The 21,770-nt window shown below is 40.3% G+C and overlaps 1 protein-coding gene across 24 annotated transcripts in view; it reads right to left on the reverse strand.

Moving 5' to 3' along the window:
- The window catches only part of ELAVL4 (ELAV like RNA binding protein 4), a 152,798-nt gene that overhangs the window by 38,884 nt on the left and 92,144 nt on the right, over positions 1 to 21,770 (reverse strand). For 20 of the 24 annotated variants that reach the window (NM_001258180.1, XM_015139169.3, XM_015139130.3 and 17 more), the window contains exon 2: positions 16,619 to 16,859. In NM_001258180.1, the coding sequence (NP_001245109.1) occupies positions 16,619 to 16,859 (241 nt within the window). Of the gene's footprint in view, positions 1 to 16,618; positions 16,860 to 19,973; positions 20,061 to 21,770 lie in introns of all 24 variants that reach the window. The other 4 variants (XM_077991708.1, XM_028844334.2, XM_077991693.1 and 1 more) reach the window with 1 other exon arrangement.

Here is a 21,770-nt window from a genome sequence, read left to right on the forward strand (position 1 = left end):
CTGGGCACGGTGGCTCACACCAGTAATCCTGGCACTTTGGGAGGCCAAGGCGGGTGGATGACTTGAGGTCACGGGTTTGAGACCAGCCTGACCAACAGAGCAAAACCCTGTCTCTACAAAAAGTACAAAAATTATCTGGGGGTGGTGGCATGCGCCTGTGGTCCCAGCTACTTGGGTGGCTGAGGCAGGAGATTCACTTGAACCTGAGAGGCAGAGGTTGCAGTGAGCCAAGATCACACCACTGCACTCCAGCCTGGGTGTCACGGCAAGACTCTGTCTCAAAATAATATCAACACAATGACAACAAACCCAGGACCTAGTCTCCCTTATTTTGAATTCCCAAAGTATTTAAAATTACCTTGGGCCAGTCCTTGGTTATTTCCAGAGGGTATATTCTGGCTTCCTAAGTAGATGTTTGTACTCATCATGTGGCATCAAGATGGCAACAAGCAAAGTGCCTGGCCTACAGTAGGTATTTAATATAAGTTTGTTGAACTAAATGTATTTCTCAATAGACCCTAAGTTCCTTAAGGGCGGGAGGGCGGGAGTCTTATTATGACCCACATGGATCTTGTTATGACCAATGTCTGGTACATAGTAGATTTTCAAGAAATCTATGTTGAATGGATGGATGAATTAATTAATTCAGCAAGTGAATGAATAGTAACAAAAACAGTTACCATTTTTTGAGTGCCAGTCAGTATACTAAACATTTTGTTTCTATCATTTCATCTATTCTCTAAAGCAATCCTACAAGGTAGGCATTATCATTGCAATTTATAATCAAGGAGGCCTCAGATTCCAAGATCTGAATATCCATCCAGCTCCAAAGCACACACAGGCCTTTAATAGAGTTTCTGATTTCAGAGAAGATAGCCAAACTGTTCACATGGATGTAAAATGATGTCTCTGAACATGAAAATGCACAGACTATATACATTCATTTCTAGCCGTCCCAAAAGCAGAAAAAAACAATTACAAAACTACACTATTCATTAAGAAAGGCTAACTGCTGGGTGCAGTGGCTTACACGTATAATCCCCGCACTTTGGGAGGCTGAGGCAGGAGGATTGCTTGGGCCTGGGAGGAGAAGTTGCAGGGAGCCACGAACCTGCCCCTGCACTCAAGGCTATGTGGCAGAGGGAGACACTGACTCAAAAAACAAACAAAAGAAAGGCCAGCCAACTATTTCTCAAAGGAGGTGTTTTCTTTTTCTTCCACCCCCCTACTCTTTTGGTTTGTTATATAAAATAAATTGCTCCAAATGACAGGTCTTTAAATATACATTTCAAAAATACACCTCAATAAACGAAAAACTGAATTAATCTGAACTTGATTTTTCTTCTGTTTGTTCAGAAAAGAAAGGAAATTTGTAAGATAAAAAGCTGGTATCAAGTACTTAGTTAAAAAAAAACTGAAAAGGAAAAGATATTCTAAGTAGTGCACTAGGACTATAGAAGCCTGTGACAACTATCTCACCTTCAGCATTTATCATACAAAAAGAAGGAGTATTCAGACTGATGATCCTGGGGCAAGGAAAGATTCTTAATCGAAGCAACATTAAATTAAATTATGTTCAGAATATTCTTACAAGACAGGAAAGAATAGTCACACGTTTAAAAATATTTTTAACAAGGGTTGAAAAAAAAAGAGGAGAATTTTGGCAAACTCCCAGCTAGCCAGAAAAATGAACCAGAATTCTTAATTCTTGGTTGGCTTACTCTTACATGAAACAAAGGTCTGGGTGTCAGATAGACAAGACATTCCACTCAGAGTGGATGCAAACCAACAGGTGATTCCAGCAATGTTAACCGCGAGGGTTTAGCAACAAAGGAGGAAGAGGTAGAAAAAATTATCAGGTTAATACTAATTACATACACTGTAATTAGCCTTTGGGCAAAATGAGACTTTCTGTGGGTGAAATGTCTGTGGGTGAAATGTCTGTGCGTGAAAGGAACTGCTATATTTAACACTAAGACAATGGCTTCTAAAACTCCCACCAGACACCATTCTTACAAAGGGCACGTAGAAGCTCCTGATATCATGTTGGGATTTAGATCAAAAGAGATAAGTTACATGAGAGGGCTTGGCACAGAGTAATACTTCATAAACATTAACTGAATATAAATCCATTAAAACTGCCTTATTCAAAGTAAAAGACATTTATGGCTCTCACTCAAGGAGATGAGATAAATAACTTGTCCATTCAGAGATAAGTCAGGATGCCAAATGTTGGCTGAAGGACTTTGTTTGAAAACCTCTGTCAGCGTGTCCTTTCTGAAATAACGCTAAGGGGTTCTCTGGCCTTGGATCTACCACTAATATCTGTGTGAAATGCAGAAATGGACACCTCTGTCCTTATCATCAAGGAGTTCGCTGACAGTAAAGTGCCAGGCATAAAGCTCTCCATCATGTTCTAACAGCTTAGCTTGATTTCAACAAATGTTTAAAAAGAAAGAAATTCCCAGATCCATGAAGAAGAGAAAAACAAGAAACAAAAGTATGTTTTCCCTTTTCATTGCTATTTAACTTGCAGGTAGGAAATAAGGCAAAATAAAGATAAAAACTCAAGAACAACTCATGCAGAAATAGGTCTTTAGGGTAGAAATTGCCGGGGAAAGTCATCTTCTTTGATTTTCTAAACAGCTGGGGATTCTTGGGGAATGGCTACACCAAGCAAGAATGACCAGTTTCATTACATGGAGTCAAGTACCTGGCAGATGTGAAAATGAAGGAGTGCCCAGGAATATGAGTGAGATTGCAAAATGTGAACACCTTCTAATGGCTCAGCTCTCCCAGGCAATGGAAAATGAAATGTCACCCTGACAGTCAGGACACCAAATGAACCCACGGTTTGAATCATACCCAGAATGTGCTCAGTACTCAATAATTTTCAAAAAAAAAAAAAAATGCCTAGTGTGAGATGAGATCACCTTTGGGAAAGATTTTTAGATGGAATTCTCAGATGAATATTACCCTTTGAAACAAGACTGAATACTGTCTCAAGATTTTTACCTAAGGTGTCGGATCTGGTCCCCAAAGCTGAACTATAATTCCTGAGATAACAATGGGACCAGTTGAAAATAAGACCAAGTCACAGGATACTTCTTCTTTTTTTTTTTTTTTTTTTTTTTTTTGAGAAGGAGTATTGCTCTGTTGTCCAGGCTGGAATGCAGTGGCACCATCTTGGCTCACTGCTGCAACCTCTGCCTCCTGGGTTCAATCAATTCTCTGCTTCAGCCTCCCGAGCAGCTGGGATTACAGGCACCCACCACCATGCCTGGCTTTTTTCGTATTTTTAGTAGTGATGGGGTTTCACCATTTTGGCCAGGCTAGTCTTTAAACTCCTGACCTCATGATCCACCTGCCTTGGCTTCCCAAAGTGCTGGGATTACAGGCGTGAGCCATCGGGCCCGGCTGCCATGGAGTACTTCTAATGTCTCTTTTCACTGTGACAGTCTATGATTCGGCTTCTCAGATGACATCACACAGTCTTGCTTCTGGGATAATCTAGACACAGGACAGCAGTGCATAGTGGGAGGAGAGTCAGACATCTGAAGACACATTTTCATTTTGGTACAAGTTGTACAAGTCTGGTTCTAGCTCACTGTGTGAGTAGAAAGCAGTGAGCTCCCTGTTTCACTAGGAGAACCATAGACCCAAGGAAAAAAATGCCAAACAATTGTGTGTGGCTGCATGAATAGTCAAGCAGGAGCACACTCTCACAGGTACACACATACACACATGCAGACACACACACACACACACACAGTATCTACACTTAATGAACTAGGCATATGACCCTGGAAGCTAGTACAGTATAGTAAATAAAAACAGAGGCTTTGGAGTCAAATAAACATTGGTTCAACTTTGCCACTTAGAAGCTGTGTGATCTTAGATAAGTTAGTTTCTTATCCAAGATCACACAGCTGTTTCCTCATCTATAAAATGGGGCTAATAATACCTACATCTCACAGAACTGCTCTAAGAATTGTATTACTATATGCCAGGTGTTGTTCTGGGCAGTTTACATAAATTAATGTTCACAATCATCCTATCAATATCCCTATTTTATAAATGATAAACCTGAGGCCCAGAGAAGTTAAGAATTTGCCTGTTACACAGCTAGTAAATGGTAAGGCAGAGATGTAGACATAGGCGGTCTGGCTCTTAATCACTAGACTATCCTGTCTAGCACAGTGCTGGATTAGCTTAGGCCCAAAATATTCCCTTAGCAGACACAGATACACGTATCCATATATACAAACACCCTATACCTCCACTTCCTCTCTGGTTTTTAAAATTTGATGTTTTGATTATTAGTTTATTACATGGTGCCATTCAAATGGGCAACATGTGGACACCAGCTTCCCAAACACAAGGATCCCATGTGGCTGCTCAAGGAACAGAAGAACAAATTCAAGCCTGAGAAATGTTAGTTCATTCTGAATGATGACTCACAGCCGCTATTTTCACAAACAGCCTGCTAATTAAACTTTCTTATGAACTCTGCTAACCAATTTTCCCAATGCATGGAGGAAAAATCATTCATTGTAGACCGGAATCCAAAATCTAATATTAACAGCACAAGTAGGATCTGTGGCATTGTAATTTGATCAGCTTGCGCATTAATAAGTTAGACACTGATGTCTGAGAGAGTTAATCAGCTTTTGTCGAGATGTACGTAGATAACTGAACAAAACATCTGGAAGGCAGACTAGGAAGGAAAGATAGCTTATCACAGGGGGTTTAAGTGTTTGTTTTACCCTCATAAATCCCATGCTTACAATGTCCTGTCTTATAGGTGACCACAGTAATACCCTGAATTTACCAGCACATTAGCAAATCATCTGATCTCACAACACACAGAAAGGTGCGAAAAGTCAGTATTATCTGCATTTTATGCACAACAACCTGAGGCACAGAATGCCTTGATCCACCAAAAGTCCCATAGCTAGCCCGAGAACAAGAGCTTGGTGGATCCTTCCACTTTATCATGTTACCACTCATAGAAGTGGCCTAATTTAAAACAAAATCTCAGAAATTATCCTGACATATTCAACTACAGACTGTCCCTGACTTACGATGGTTGGATTTATGATTTCTTGACTTTACAATGGGTTTACCAGAGTATTACATGCATTTTCAACTTATGATATTTTCAATTTATGATGGTGTATCGGGATATAATCCCATTGTAAATGGAGGAGCATCTTATTGAACTAAAGGCTTGCATTTACAATCTTCCAGAACCACTGAAATTGGCGTTCATTATTTCTGCGGCTATTCCTGAGGCTCACTGGAATACAACCTACAGTCGCATTCGTGACTCAGGATGAAACAGCAAGAATGTGGGAAACCCTCTCTGTGAAGGTCTCTCGTCCCAACTGGCAGCCAGACATGGGTATGCAGCCGGCTTGGCCACTTGCTTGCTGTGTGATCTTAGGCTAGTCACGTTAAACTCCATGAGCCTTGGTTTCCTTGTCTAAATAACAGGGTCACTAATATCTACCTACAGTAGATGTGGTTAGGATTAAATGAGATAAATATAAGGTGACACCTAACATCTGGCATCTAGTGCGTGCTTAGTAAATGTAAGTTCCCATTCTATTCTCCTGCCTTCTCAGATGCTATCTCCTACTTCCTACTTGGAATTACATAACCTAACATTGAACCAGGAACAGACATCCACCTTCCCTCTCCTCCCCCTTTATCCATCTGTTGGCCCAGGGCTAACACCCTTGGTGAGAAGTGGTTAGGAGTTACCAGGTAGGAGCAACCCATTTATAGACTGCTTTCGTTTACAAAGTGCCTTCACACGTATCACCTGGTTTGAAGTCACAAGTACCATCCAAAGAAGGTAGGGTGAAGATTTATCTTCTCTACTGTATATTGAGGAAATGGAGATACGTAAGGTTTCAAATATATCTATCAAGTACGGCGGTGGGGAAGGCAAGGCAGGACTTTCAGTGAAGTCTGTCTCAATTCTGGTTATTCTGATGCACTGTGTTTGGTATTTCTGACCAGAAAGTGTTTGGGGGATGTGTGTGTGTGCTGGGGTGTGTGGAGCTCTTGGGTAGTGCTCTCTCTCTTTCGTACTTAGAGGGCGATCTGTGTCCATTGACTGGTGAGGGGCACTGGGAAAATCAAAGGTGGCTGAGGACTAGTTCCAGTTTCCACAGTTAGGACCAGGATATGAGAGTGACATTTGAGTTTCCTGTTTGTTGTCCAGCTCAGGGCTCTGGGCAATGAGGAACTAGACAGAACTCACTGCAGAAACCCTCACCAGAAAGACGGAAGCTGAAAACTGAAGTTCCTGCATGTCCAGACTTGGGGTCTGAAGGGAAAGGAAAGACTGAAGTGACTCAGAAAGTAGTAATACCCCAGTAATACCTCAGTTCAGGGCAGCAGGCAAGGAAGGCCTGCTTCAGACCATCTCCTCCATAGGGCACACTGTTTATACCTTACGTTAATAAAAACAAGAACTCCATTCAGGCAGCTTCTCTGAGTTACTGCCTGCCCTAGCCATAAAAAGCAAGTCAATCAATCCAAAATGGACCCATGCAAGAAAGATGAGGAAAATTCCATGTATGTGATTCCAGGTATTCTATCCAATCCTGCATTATAGTGGGCAAGTGTCTCCGCAATGAGAGGCCTGTCGATCCAGAGAAAGGGCTACAGGGCCAGTGGTGGGAAAGCGTGTGGGGTTGGGATTCTGGTAACCACTTGAGAGAGGAACCAAAGTTGTCACCATTCATGTTTCCTTGATGTATAAAAACTCAAACTAGGTGGTCCGTTTGAGACATTTAATCACATTTATTTTACTAATTTTCCTCTGGTCTCCTTTTACCATTCTATATTCATTTACTTCTATCCTGTTTTTAAAAATTTGATGGCTATTTCCATTTTAGTTTTTTCCACACTATCTAATAAGCCAATGCAAATCCTTTTTGATCAAAGTGACATGTCAAAAAACAAGGCAGAAAGAGGAAGCAGGACAAAACACACACACACACACACACACACAAAGTACAACAACAACAAACCGGGCAAAGAAAAGAAGAGGGGAAGAAAGAGCAAGAAAAATAAGACGTCAAGTGCTCTTGACTCGTCAAAGGAAGTACTGAGTATAAAAGCCTCTGAAAACAAACACAAAGGGCAAATATCAGGGATCACTAAGTGTACATTTTATGCTTATACCACCAATAAAATTATTTAATCTGATTCCAGATGTTTGTGATGAGAAATTCCATTAGTGGCCATACGAATTAGAGTTATTGACCTAGCTAGCTGTGTCCACTTTGTGTTTATGAGGACTTGCATCTCACCAGACATTCAACTACAAAATAAGGGACATGCAGAAAACTAAACTTAGAAATCCGCAAGAACTTGAAGTAGGTGGAAAGCAAGTCACTAAGCAAACGGGTACATCACCTTAGAGAGATAAATAACGATTCTCAGATTACAGACACCATGGGAAGTGTGAAAGCTGTCAGCTTCCTTCTGTGTTAAGTAGAGTTAGTTACCAGCAAAGTAGAAGGAACGCAGACCTCAGAATCAGACTTGGGTTCAAATCTCAGCTCCACCACTTATTAACGGTGACCTTGGATAAATTACTTAACGTCTCTGAGCTTCAGATATTTTACTGACACAAAGGTGGTATCCTCACTTACCCGACAGAGTAGTCCTGCCTGTTCTATTCACTATCTCTTGAAGATGTCTGTATTAGGCAGCTTGCGCTACCATAAGAAAATACCACAGACTGGGTGGCTTAAACAACAGAAATTTATTTTCTCACAGTTCTGGAGTCTGGAAGTCCAAGATCAGGGTGCTAGCATGGTTGGGTTCTAGTGAAGGCTCTTTTTCTGGCTTGCAGATAGCTGCCTTCTTGCTTGTTCCATGTGTATGGAGAAAACTCCAGTCTCTCTTCCTCTTCTTATAAGAGCACTAATCCTATCAGATCAGGGCTCTACCATTACGGCCTCGTTTAACCTTAATTACTTCCGCAGAGGCCCTATCTCCAAACACAATTACATTGGGGGTTAGAACGTCAACATAAGAATTTTGGGGGGACATAAACATTCATTCCATAACAACGTCTCTGAAGCTTGGCTCAGCTGCCTCCTCTGCATGGACTGGTCTCCTACAATCTAATCTCTGCCAAATTCAGGGCCAAGCTGAAGGCTCACTTTTCTTTGACACTTGCTTAGAGAATCTCAGTCCATTGTCATCTTTTTCTCCTTTGAACACCCATAACTGATGTTGTCTTCATTCAGCACAGACAGTGGTAAGGTAACAGAAAGACCATAGACTTTGCAGTCAGATGCCCTAACCCCACTCACCAGCTGACTAATTCTAGGTCTTGGGTTGTGCATCTGCAAAATGGGAATAAAATCACTGATTAAGCAACACTGATATAAAGCTTCAACGAGATAACATCTATAATGTGCCTAGCACTGTAGCTGACACATAGTAGGCATTCCATCAAACCTCCAACTTCATTGTATCATTATGAATCCTTTTTCACTATTCTTCCAATGACATTAATAGCCAGGACCAAGGAAGGGTAAGATTGGGCCCTGGTGAAGAACAAAACAAAACAACCTCCACTCCCCTTTTGCCCCCAGCCACAAAACAGCAAAGGTAGATGTGTAGTTAATATGCATAATAAGCAGCCAGGTCCCAGTCTCTTCCAGACTTTCATGAAGGGCTGTCATTTGTTCTGGTTTCCCTGACTCATTGGTCCCATAGCAACACATAGGCACAAACTAGGTCTTATCCATTTTGACCTCCTCACAGACAGTGATACAGAATTTCAGAGATGGGAAGGAAAGGAAAGGGAATAACACCTATTTAGTCTGAGAGAGTAGACACTAAACAAATACTGTTGGCTGATTGAAAATGTTTTACAAATGTAAAAACCTTATACAAATATATGATCTCTATCTGAATTTTATCTTCTCTCCAAACTAGAAATAACTTCTCCTATCAAAGCTCAATTTGGGGACTGTAGAAAAAACGAAAAGGCAACTTAAAGATCTTTGGTTCTTACGAGGAATAAACACAGATACAGAGTTTATCAGTTAAGAGCAGTCAGGGAGATGTGGAATGGGGGCGAGGGGGCAGATTGAAAAAAGAAATCACCACTACTACACCTCACAGAAGACAAGAAGAAAATGAATTTCCCATTAACACATTTCAGAAAGCACTTTCCTCCTACCCTGAAGCTGATGAATTACATTTTTAGATAATGTGTGGAAATTTCAGTTTGACATTACCTTCCTCCTTAGTTCCTAGTCTCAATCAACCAGGCCATTCTACAGAGAAGGGAGGAGTGAGTGAGTGAATGTGTGGGTGTGTGTGTGTGTGTTGGGGGAAGAAGAGAAGGCTGCGTGAACAGGGAATTGGTCTTACGAACCAAACAGTCAGCTAAAGTACAGAAATAGAAAATTCTTAAAATACCCAGCCTGATTCACATCCTAGGTAAAAATCCTTTGAGACATCTCTCCTGGGATGTGAGAATACTTTCCTACGGTTATCTGAGTTCGGAAGCAGGGCAGAACTGTCTGATTTGGAAGGTAAGATGAAGGGGAACACAGCCAGAAGGCAAAAGGAAACCATACCTGGTCTGTAATCCTGACTACTGCCATTCTGGGAAAAAAATTGTGTGTCAGAAGATGCATAATGTACCTGCACAAACCCTAAACCTCACAGCTCCACTCTACTGCCAACCTGCTCTAATTAGAAAGGATGGAAAGTCTCTGATTCCCCTTGATGAGTGTGTAAGAAGCACAATGATTATATGGTTTACTGTTTGCACTTCATGTTCTGACGTTCTTCAAGTTCCCCTTAATAAGGCAGACTCCAATTCTCCTGTTTTGTAACCCCATTAGGCTGCCAAATCTCCTCTATACCTAAAAATTTTCCACTCACCTCCAACAATAACCAACCCCCCTTCCCAAGTCAACAAATCAAAACTCTTTTATTCTTCTTTGTAGAATATGTATGACTGCAGGGAGGTGATAAATAAAATGACAGATGCAAATCTGCCTGATTTTCCTCTGAATTCAGGAGACACATCACATTGTACTAAGCACATTTTCCAAATCAGCAGCAAAATATGCTGATAAATGCTACCATTTGCTGTACTCTTCCCATCACTAATGACTCTCCTTCTGATGTGCATATAGAAAAGTTCATTTAGCTGATCAATATCTTGGGATTTTCTTGGATATGCCTAAATGAGGCTGGGTTTTTATTATGCTTAAATTGTAGGCAGCATCCATGTCAATACAGTGCTTGCACAATAAAGAAAAGGTAAATATACTGAAGAGTATTTCATGAAAAGAGAATATCAGAAGTGAAAAAAACCACTCCAAGTCTAGTCTTCTTTGTTTAGCTAAGCAGTGACCTGTTTAATACAAAAAAATTCTTTTTAATGCACAGTATGCTATTTTCCAAAACAAAAGATTCTGAGCTCTAATTATGTTTTCCCTGTACTAAAAAATTTCATTCCCTAGGTATACAAACTGAGTTGGTTTGTAAAGGGGAGGAGTCAGTTTAGTATTTTGGGGTACACTGCCAGAGGTAAAGTATAAATTTGACAATTCACAATTAGGCAGTGCTGGGTTCAAGTACCAGCTGCCTTAACCTGGAAGCGAAGTCACGTTGGCAAGTAATTCAATTACTCCTAAGTTCAAGTTTTTGCATCTGTAAAGTGGCCATCTTGAGGATTACATGAGACTCTGTCTACTGATCTCAGCACAATGCTTGGCACACAGTAAGTTCTCAAAAGCACTGGCCATTACGATTCTCCAAGATAACTTGATTTATTATTTAAATGAGCTACTATATTTAAAGCATTCTTATAGTGCCCAGTACACACATTAAGGCATACACAAAAAATAAAAGCTGCTGCAGTTATTCTTATATGTCTGCTGGGTGTTGTAAGAAATTATGCCAATAAACTCACCTTGGGGCTGAATTCACATTTTGGGAGTGAGTTTAAGGAATTTTTATATCTTAGGATTTTTCAGAGCCTTTTATTGTTTATACAGTTATCTCAGAAGTAAAATTCAACCAAATTCCCATAGTGTTCCTATAAGTCCAGTACATGAAAGTATATAAGGTACATTAAAACAATCCAGAGCCCTCACTCCCCTCTCCTCTTCAACCCAATAGACTGTACTCTGTCATGACTCAAGGCCTATCAGATGCTCTAATAGATACTGTCACCACTGCTGTGGTCCATGTCCCACATCTCTCCTACTGAGAGACACACACACAGGATTGTTAGCACTTTCAGAAATTTGAGAAAGAACACAAGTTACCCAATGTTACTGCATCAAAACTGAGTTGGTTCCTTTAATTAGGTTGTAAATTCAGATCCAAAGGTAGCAGCAAAATATCCACCCTCTTGTCCACAGTAGCAAAGGTTATTTATTTGGCCTTATTCTTTTTCCACTAAATGATATTAATTAAACCAAAGAGATGTATTATAAAGGAAGAAATGAAGACATGGATTAGAAGTGGTGTTTAGGAAATGTTGTCTTTGTCCATTGGGGTACAACTCTAACTGACTTAATTTTTTGCTATGCTTAACTTCATTTGGCCATGCTGCTTCATATTAGACCACTGCTTCCAAAGAGACACGTTCCAGCTCTACTTCTTTTGTCCAAAGCACAGAGGAACACAAAATGCTTTTGTTCTTTGACTAAAATTTTAGCTCTATTCCTTTGCCTTTCTTTCCTCTACCTAAATCCTTACCCTATCTTTTAAACTTTCCCCAACAGCTCCAGCTAACACCAACCTTACCTCTTCCAACCACCCATAGCACTTATGTATTAATAGCATGTTCCATATATTTGTCTCTTAATAGATTCAGTTTTGTTATTGATAATGTTCAGTTTGGTCTGCCCTGTCCTCAAAAAATTCCCTTCAGAGCTCACACTCACTTGAAATGAATAGAAAACTACTCTTAAAAAGTAGACTGTGGCTGGGTGCAGTGGCTCATGCCTGTAATCTCAGCATGTTGGGAGGCCGAGGCAGGCGGATCACAAGGTCAGGAGTTCGAAACCAGCCTGGCCAATACAGTGAAACCCCATCTCTACTAAAAATACAAAAATTAACAGGGTGTGGTGGTGGGTGCCTGTAGTCACAGCTACTTGGGAAGCTAAGGCAGGAGAATCACTTGAATCCAGGAGGTGGAAGTTGCAGTGAGCCGAGATAGCACCACTGCACTCCAGCCTAGGAGACAGAGTGAGACTTCAACTCGAAGAAAAAAAAAAAAAGTACACTGCATGGATACACAGAGAGTGACATGAGGTAAAAATATAATTCTTTTTTTATCATTGTGATGCAAATAATCACACAATGTAAACAGGCAGGTCAAAACTGTTTGCTCTTGCACTGATTTCTTTTTTCTTTTCTTTTTTTTTATTTTTTTGAGACAGAGTTTTGCGCTTGTCGCCCAGGCTGGAGTGCAATCCAGCTCAATGCAACCTCCGCCTCCCAGGTTCAAGCAATTCTCCTACCTTAGCCTCCCGAGTAGCTGGGATTACAGGCACCCACCACCACGCCCAGCTAATTTTTGTATTTTTAGTAGAGACAGGGTTTCACCATATTGGCCAGGCTGGTCTTAAACTCCTGGCCTCAGGTAATCCACCTGCCTTGGCCTCCCGAAGTGCTGGGATTCCAGGCGTGAGTCACTGCACCCCACCTAATTTCTTTCTAGAGATTTTTCTTTTTTTTCTTTCCTTATTTGTTTTGGGGTGGTAACAAGATAAACACTTATTAAAACGCAAAAAAAGCAAAGAAATAATAATAATAATCCAGCTCTGCTGATTTCAAGACATACCCTGAGCCACCTAACCTTGCCTTGGTCAAGCCACATGTTTTCTCCCCTAAAATACTGATCACATAGGAACTTGCATTCAGTAAGGCAATCTCAATGTTTACAAAACGAAACCAAAATGGTAACAACAACAACAACAAAAAGAAACTGAATCAACTCCTTGGAGTCCACAGGAATAATATAATTTCTACCAGGTATTTGGTGTTCTTTGCCAGAGTTTCTAGGTTGCATGAACTCAGTGGGTCACATGCCACTTCCTTTTTTTTCCCCAGCAGCAGAGGCTGCAGGTAGATGAAGAAGAAAAACTAAAGACTTAGTTTCCAATGCCATCATGTGTCATGGATGTACACAAGAGCAACTCAGGATATGCCTTTCTTCTCCCTGGTACCTGGATTATCCTGATAAGTGTCCTTTCCCAGTTGGAAAAAGAAAAATGTAATGTCTCTGAGAAGATAAGTAACAGAGATGTCCAAAAGTATCTTAAAACTGGAATTTTCAGTAAATTTGGTTCTACTCTAAAGGAAGACAAAGGCTGAGTTATATCCCCAGAGGATGATAAATGTTGTTATCTTTGCCTCCCTTTATACACATGAGTCTTGTTTAAAGTCATGGTGCATTAGATAGACTCTCCAGAGGGTGCCCAAGAACCTCTGCTCAGAAGAACACAATGTTGCATTGGGTTATGAAGTGGGGGTTAGGCAGGGTCTTTACCCTGTACATGCCTCCAAATAAAATCATGCTTTTGGAAACTAGGGGTGACTCCCAGCTCCACCACCTGATAATAACTGTGTTGCCTGGGGAAATCACTAAGCTTCAGTTTCCTCATCTAAGAAAACGGAGGCTGTTCTCCGTGTTAAATGAAATAGGGTATGTCCAGCACTTAGCAAGTATCCAGCACGGAGGAAGTGCTTGATAAATGGTGATGTTTATGTCCTCAGCACATAACACTTAAGTCCACGCCCAAATTTCTTCTATCTGTTCTCAAATGGAGAATTCATTGACAATTCACAGCCAGGGATGAATCTAGCCTGCTGGTAAGGCTATCAACAGAGTCACTTCCTCTCTCTCTAAAGAGATTTTAACGTTACAGAAGCCAGAACTTTCTAAGGGAATCCATTACATTCTCTTAGGGAGTGGTTGGGGCTGGAAAATCTTAATCTTGAATTCTTATCTCTTTGCCACCTCCCACCCCCCAATCCTCCCACTGGATATTTAGAACTCCTTGTAAACTTCACAGGATCGAGATGCATTGAGATCTGTAGGAGGTGTTGGAGGAAAAGGGGGGACTGGGATGTTAAAAATCAGGGCAACAAAAATACCCATGATGTCATTTACCCTGACTTCTGAACCACCAGCGGCAGCATCTCCATTTGCCTAGTGTGATATACCTCACCTCTTCCAGTCTGCATTGTGACCTAACCCCAAATGTTGGCCTCGGGGAGGTCCTCCGCTAGAGTGATTCCCACTCCTTCCCCATTTCCCCACAGCCCTATCTCTCCCTCCTTCTCTGACTTTTAGCATAGCCAATTAAACCTGAACAACGGGTGGATGGAGGAAATATGCTGCATCTATGGAATGGTACAGCAGGGACTAGTTTCACTGTTAATTTAAAATGCTAGAATTAATTAGGTAGTGTAAATGAAGAATTTAATAAGCACTCTTTACAACCACAAGTTTTACTTTTATTAAACACTGCTACCAAATGAGGGCAAATATCTCTGGTCTCTCTCTATATTTCTCTGCCTCATTCCCATAAGGTCTCTACAAATAAAAATTTTTTGGGCCTGAATTTAAGAAGGATGCATAATTACAAATTTATGCCTGAATTGTATTTCTGCTTTCAACCCCATAAGTTTCTTCTTTAAGCTCAGATGCTACTGTATGTCTCTGCTTGTGCTGGAGAGGGTGCTAAACAAACCAAAGTTGACAATTTTGGTTTTGTATACCAAATTAAAGGCTGTCTTCGAAGCTGTCACTCCTATTCAAATCCACTCGGTGAACTACCAAATTAGCATTCTTTCAGTAAAGGAATCTGCTTGTTTAAACATGTGTCTTTAGAAAACAAGGAACAACACCATGAATCAGTACTTCTCAAAAATCTCACTACAGTTCTGAAGGAATTCTGAAAAGGTGATTAATAATATTCACTAATATAGCTGGCAGACTCTGTATTTTGAAGGTAAGGCTACACTAAAAATACATTTCCTATATAGGAGTAGGAGGAAGAATCATATGGTTAACTGGTTTTAATTTGGTTTGAATTATCATCCTATTACATAAAGATTATTCAGGAATCTAAATATTGGCTTTCTGAACGTATGGGAAATTCTGTTTAAGGATAGATGTTCCAGTGCTCTGGTACAAGATCATCAAAGCCTGGCCCTATTTGGAGAACTTGATAGATATATTTTTTTCTGTTCTGGCCACTTTCCTTGAAGCATACTAGCTGTACTTATAATAATAGATGTATTTACTGAGGCACCACTAAGCAATAGACACTGTGCTAGATGCAATATATCTAGTCTCTCATTTAATCCTCACAATAAGCCCTTTGAGACAAGCATTATCTTACAATTTTTCAAATAAGAAAATTATATCTGGAGTGACTTATATTTTGGAAAGTGGCAGTGGTATTTAAGTTTTATGATTTTGCAAACTACTTAATTTATAAGGGGAACAAATTTACATGTGAATTATGAGAACAGAAGAATATATATAATTACACGCACACATATAGAATGTAATCTCTGATTTAAAATAAAGATGATGTATACCCCTATTTTAATGACACAGCTTCCTTTTTTTTAAAAAAAACTACAGGACAGTTGCTGATTAATTAAACTGTCTAGAGAAAGAAAACAAAAGTCAATACTCAAAACTGACAAGTATTCAAAGTTGGATATGAATGATTTCAGGAGTGGAGTATCACACAGTAGCAGCTTCACTGCCATCGTTATGTAGCCTAATATATCTCTAAGAAAATATTCTCACTGCCAATAAGATTACAGGGAAACTTTCCCCCAAAGAATTATAGTGTCAGTGTCTGGCAAACATTTGGTTCTCAACGAACAGTTGTCAATTAGGAGAAAATCAGAACCTAAAAATCTCATGTATTGAAGTTGTACAGGGTGTTGATTCACTTTCAAGTAAAAATTCCCTCACTTCTTAAAGAGCATCTTCAAAACAAACAGACAGATGACATAAAACAAAATACCTCAAATGCAGATCTTCATTAAGTATCTCCCTCCTACTGCAGAGTAGTTGCATTCCAGATTAATCTGCTATCCTTAGGGCCTGTTTCTCCCCAGGGACAAGGGCAGTTGTGTCAACCATTCACACATCCACAGTGGCCCCTTTTAAAACACTTGTTTCAGGCACTTGGAAGAACATTGGGCACACACGAAGCAAATATTGAGAGGAGAAGAATACATGAACAAAACTAGTGTAAAGTATAGGGAGAGCAGAGTGTGGGACTGGAAACTATAGAACAAAGGGAGGGAATGGAGGAGAATAAAAGGAGACAAAATCAAAAGATCATTTTACATGAAGATGAAGATGTGCCAAAATCTTCATCTGCTTCCCAGCAGTACCAATCTACAATAAGGTCTTATGTGGTGTATGTGGTGTAAGTTTATGACTGTGTATCCGTGCCACCCTGCAAGCAGGGTACATGATATAGACACTCAGGTGCATCATCACACATGTGCATTTCTGCTAAGATCTGCACATCTAATGGAACAACATAGCTTCAAATCCTGTGCATACCTGTAATTTTGTCTCTCACAAGTTTGCAGGATTCTATTTCACCGATGCTCCCGAAGAGACTCCTGAATTCTTCTTGGGTCATATTCTGGGGTAAATAGTTGACGATGAGGTTGGTTTTGCTGTCATCTGTGGTTGCCCCTGTTTGCATGGGAGAAGGACAGTTTCTGTTGTTGCTGGAGGGTCCATTGCTTGTATTGGATGTCGGACCATTTGACACCTGAGGCTCCATGGTGCTAATTATCTAAATAAAAATAAAAACAATTGAAAAAGCCTTTTGAAATCTCAGACACAACCAAAGTCTCTTTTAAAAGTTTATTTATTTTTTTGAAAAGAAAGAGAAGATAAAGCAAGATGGAGCAAGAGACTGGGTTGTGAACACAGCCAATTTAGAAGCCTGTTTTTAACCAAAATGTTAAACTCCCCTTTCTATTTTTAGGCCAGCCCATAGATTTTGAACACAGACTAGAATGCAGTAGGAACTCTCCCATTATTTTGTTAATGAAAAGCTAATTCCTGTTTTCATTACACAACTACTCTCAGAAATGTATACTTAAGCCACACCAAATTATAATTAAAATGTAAAGTAATAATCATGATTAAAATTATAGTTCCATTAAAGCTGAAAAAGCTAAATATAGAGGGCTACACTCACAAGATCAAATACAGTACCTGTTTATTAACTATCTCATAAAATAAAATGACATTAAATTAAGTGGGGTTGTTCAATATGGGAAGGGTTTAAATTTTTCACTGATGCTTAATCACTGATCAAACTTTAGATTTTTATAGGTACATGCTAGGTAGCTGCAAAGTCCTCTAATGTCTTTTTTTTTTTTTTTAATCTAGCCATTCTGTTATTGTTTCTCCCAGACCTCTAATAAAACAAAAAACATGGAGGCAAAGTTTTCCTTAGGTCCGGCACCGCCTGAGGCTGTCCACTCACATCTTACTCAAAAAGGACTTTCTCTTGATTAAAATATTTAATTAAACAAAGATTTCTGGCTGGTGTGAATGTTCTAGGCAGCATGCATGAGAATAAAGAAATGAATGAATCCTTATCTTCAAGGAGCTAATAGCCTATAGAGGACAAAGACAGGTAAACAGCTGGTGTAGGGCAATGACCATGCAATACAGAAGCAATTACTTCTGCTTACAGGATAGGGAGATTCAGGGAAAGTTCTGAGAAGATGCTAGAATAGGGTTTTATAAGAAAAATGAGTTTAAGCTCATGAAGTCAGGTCATGAAGATGCCCTGTATGGGATGACAAACATGGAGAATTGCAAAATTCCAGAGCCGGAAGGCGCTTAAGGGAACAAAATCTAGCTCAACACTCTCACATTGGACATGAAGCCCAGAGATGTCCAATTACTTCTCTGATATCATATAAAAATGAGGGCAAAGTCCAGGCCTGCACCCAGGTTTCCTGGCCCCAAACGCAGCCCATAATTTGCAACTTTCCATTTTGTCTTATCACCATCCTCTATTTGTCCATCATAAAATGGCTTCCATCTCCTCAGAAATTGATCATCAACTCTTTGGAAATGAAATCATGCTCTGCCACTTACTAGCTGTGTGACCTTGGGCAAGGAACTTAAACCCTAAGAGCCTTCATTTTTCTCATTTGAAAAATGGGAACAATGCCACCTGTCTTGCAAAGCGGTAAGGATCGATCCAGTGATATGATTTGTGTAAAGCATCAGAACAGAGGTGGGCACATAACCACAGTCACTGATGTTTATTAGTTACTCTGCCAATCATCCAATGTGACTTCTCTCATTGTCTCCTCACAAGAAGGCAATGAGGCATATTCTAATATTCTCTACATCTTACAGATGAGGAAACGAAGGCATAGCAGACATCCGATAACTAGTAGCTTCCATTATTATTACCATTTGCCTGCTCAGAGGATTTGGGGGGGAAGCATTTTCATTTACTATAACATACATGTAATAAAGTGTATGAATCTTAAGGGTACAATACAAAGAATGTTTACAAAGAGAACACAATTCACAACTGGGTAGCTACCTTTCAGATCACAATATAGAACATGACTGGCACCCCAAAAGCCTTTCTCAGGTTCTCACTCCTGTCATTTACCTCACCCCTCAAAGGTAACCACTATTCTGAACTCTAGTCCACAGATTTGTTTTACCTATTTTTTTCACCTTTATATACATGGAATCATACAACAGATACTCTTTTGTGCCTTTTCACACATGTATGGAGTGTCATCTGCTCTGTTACATGTAACAATACACTGTTCTTCCCACTGCCATAGCAATTTCCATTGTATGGAAATATTACATTTTATTTATCTGTTGATGAATATTTGGATTGTTTCTAATTTTGAACTACTATAGATAATGCTGCTATGAGCATTATGTACATGTCTTTTGGTACAAAAATGTCTTTGGTACAAAAACATATTCTATTGGGGATAGTCCCAGGATTCTATTTTTGGGGTCATAAGGTGTACGTATATTCAGCTTCAGTAGATACTGCCAACAGTATTTCAAAGTGGCTGTATCCATTTATATTCCCACCAGCAGAGTATGAAAGTTCCAGTTGCTCCACATCCTCATCAATGTTCAGAAACCATTTTTTGTTTTTGTTTTTGTTTATTTTTTCATCTGAAGCAGAGTGGCATAGTAAAAATGGAATGCGTGTTTGAGTCAAGACAACAGGTGATTTAAATTCCGAGTTCTAGGCCAGGTGCAGTGGCTCACGCCTGTAATCCCAACACTTTGGGAGGCCGAGGTGGGCGGATCACCTGAGGTCAGGAGTTCAAGACCAGCCTGACCAACATGGAGAAACCCAGTCTCTACTGAAAATACAAAATTAGCCAGGTGTGTGTGTGGTGGCGCATGCCTGTAATCCCAGCTACTCAGGAGGCTGAGGCAGGAGAATCACTTGAACCTGGGCGGTAGAGGGTGCAGTGAGCCAAGACTGAGTCACTGCACTCCAGCCTGGGCAACAGGAGTGAAACTCCATCTGAAAAAAGAAAAAAAAAAAACTTAGTTTTACCACTTATTAGCCGTGTGATCTGAGGCAGGTTACTTCAATACTCTGAGCCGCAGTTTCCTCTTCGGCAAAACTGGAATAAAATGCTTGCCATGCAGGGTTATCTTCAGGATGAGAGATAATGTACATTAAATGTCTAAAATACAAAGGGCCCAGAGGCATCATAACGATTATTCCTCATCATGCCCCACGTAGGTGAGTGTTACTCTAATTCTTTCATCTTCTGAAGGTCACAAATGATAAACGAAACAAAAAGGAAAACATGAAAGCCTCAAGAGGAGCCAAGGAAATAAAGCAGACTGAGAAAGATGGGGAGCATCTAAGATTCTTTACCATCATGTAAGTAATTTAAGTGGCTCCACTTCTCCCATCACCAGAATTTTCTTCTTGGCTTCAGGTCAACTTTAGGATTCTAGAAGGCTGGTCCAGACAGCAAGGAGAAAGCAAAAGCTTCTGAGAAGAATCTTAAATCAAGCTCCCCTCAGGACTGATAGAAGTTGTACCCAGCAAAGCCTACTCAGCCGCTTTGCCTTCGAGGCAAGGGTCCAGGAAAATAATCAGGGAGATGGGCCCCAGGGAAGGAGGCATGCTAAAGGAGATGGCATTATAGAGCATCCTCACAACTCCTGGCTAGGAGGCAGGTTTCAGTTCTGCCAAGCTGTGGGGCCTTCTGAGTCTTTGCAGTGCCTCCATTTGCTGTGTTGTCTCACTGCTTCACTGAGTCAGGTGTCCAGGCAACAAACATAAGAAGCACTGCCAACTTGATAATGAACATGAAAAGCAGAATTTATACATTCAGGAGGCCCGACCTCTATGTTTGATTTAATGACAACCCCCCCCCCCCCCCGCGAGCCCTACAATCTTTAGAAACCCTTCTCTGTTCTCTACCTTTTTCAGGTTACGCTTCTTTCAGCTGCCTGACAAACATCTAGAAAATATCCCACACCAAGGCAGCTTATTTAGTGCTAATGATGGAGTATGTGGAAGAATTTCATGCTGAGATTCTGTGGGACCAAAACCCTTAAAGGTCACCTGACAGTCAGGTTCATCTTTCATTTTCATTTTCAGACACGTGGTGAAAGCCAGCGCTTGTCCACGTGAACATCTCACAGGTCCACCTGTTCCAGGAAGGCCTATGAAGTAACAAGGCTGCAGCAAAATAATTTCAGTCCCCCCATCAGCTTTGTGGCTCTCCTTACATTCTATGCGGATTTCCTAATTTATGTTGACTCCTGGAGGTGAGTTCCATCTGTAGATTAGACAGCCCAACTGGTCCCCACTAGCTTCTAAAAGGAGTCATGAGATACAATGTTCACTACTGAGCTACTTCAGCTGACCACATCTAAAAATTAGGCCAGTCATTCTCATCCAATGTAGATGGAGCTCTCTTTGCTCTGCATCTACGCTACACAGTTATTCTTTTGTGTGTCCAGAAGGAACAGATGAAAACACACAAATGGACACATACAAAGAGAGTTTTCTCAATAAAAATGTACAGTCTGAAAACTGAGAAACATTTTTAAATGTGTTAATATACATCCTATAATAAGACCCCTCATGGGTCTTAATGATGCATCTTAGGATGCAACACAGGCTGAAAAAAAAATCAGAAATGTAACACTTCAGAATCAAATCTGATATGTGAATGAACCAAGAGGATTTTAAAACATTACCTGGAAAATAAGAGAAGTTGCCAAGATGTAAAGATATTAAATGCACGAATATGAAACTACAGCATTTTAAGGTTATGCGACAGATCTCAAAGAGAGGACACCTGTACTCTCTACTTGGGAAACAGAGGGACAGACTAGGGGTAGAAAAAAATGTGTGTTGTTGGAAAGCACATCCTCTAGTAAGTACAGAGGCTGGCTGGGAAAATCAGAACACTTGATTCCTCAGGCTAACGCCTTTGATATTCTAACAGCACAATTTTCATTGCAAATAAATATATCAGTTACTCAAGTGTGCATATGTACTTTAATGAAACATTCTGTGTGGGTCTCACAGCCAACTTTGCAGCTGACCAGGTTCCAAGCCCCTGACTTGCCCTCCTTTCCTCATTTGAATAGCAATTAAGAACAGAATTACAGTCAGCATCCAGGATAGAGCATTGAGGAGGTTCAGTTGACT

The sequence above is a fragment of the Macaca mulatta genome, chromosome 1 (genome assembly GCF_049350105.2).
Source record: "Macaca mulatta isolate MMU2019108-1 chromosome 1, T2T-MMU8v2.0, whole genome shotgun sequence".
Taxonomy (NCBI): Eukaryota; Metazoa; Chordata; class Mammalia; order Primates; family Cercopithecidae; genus Macaca; species Macaca mulatta.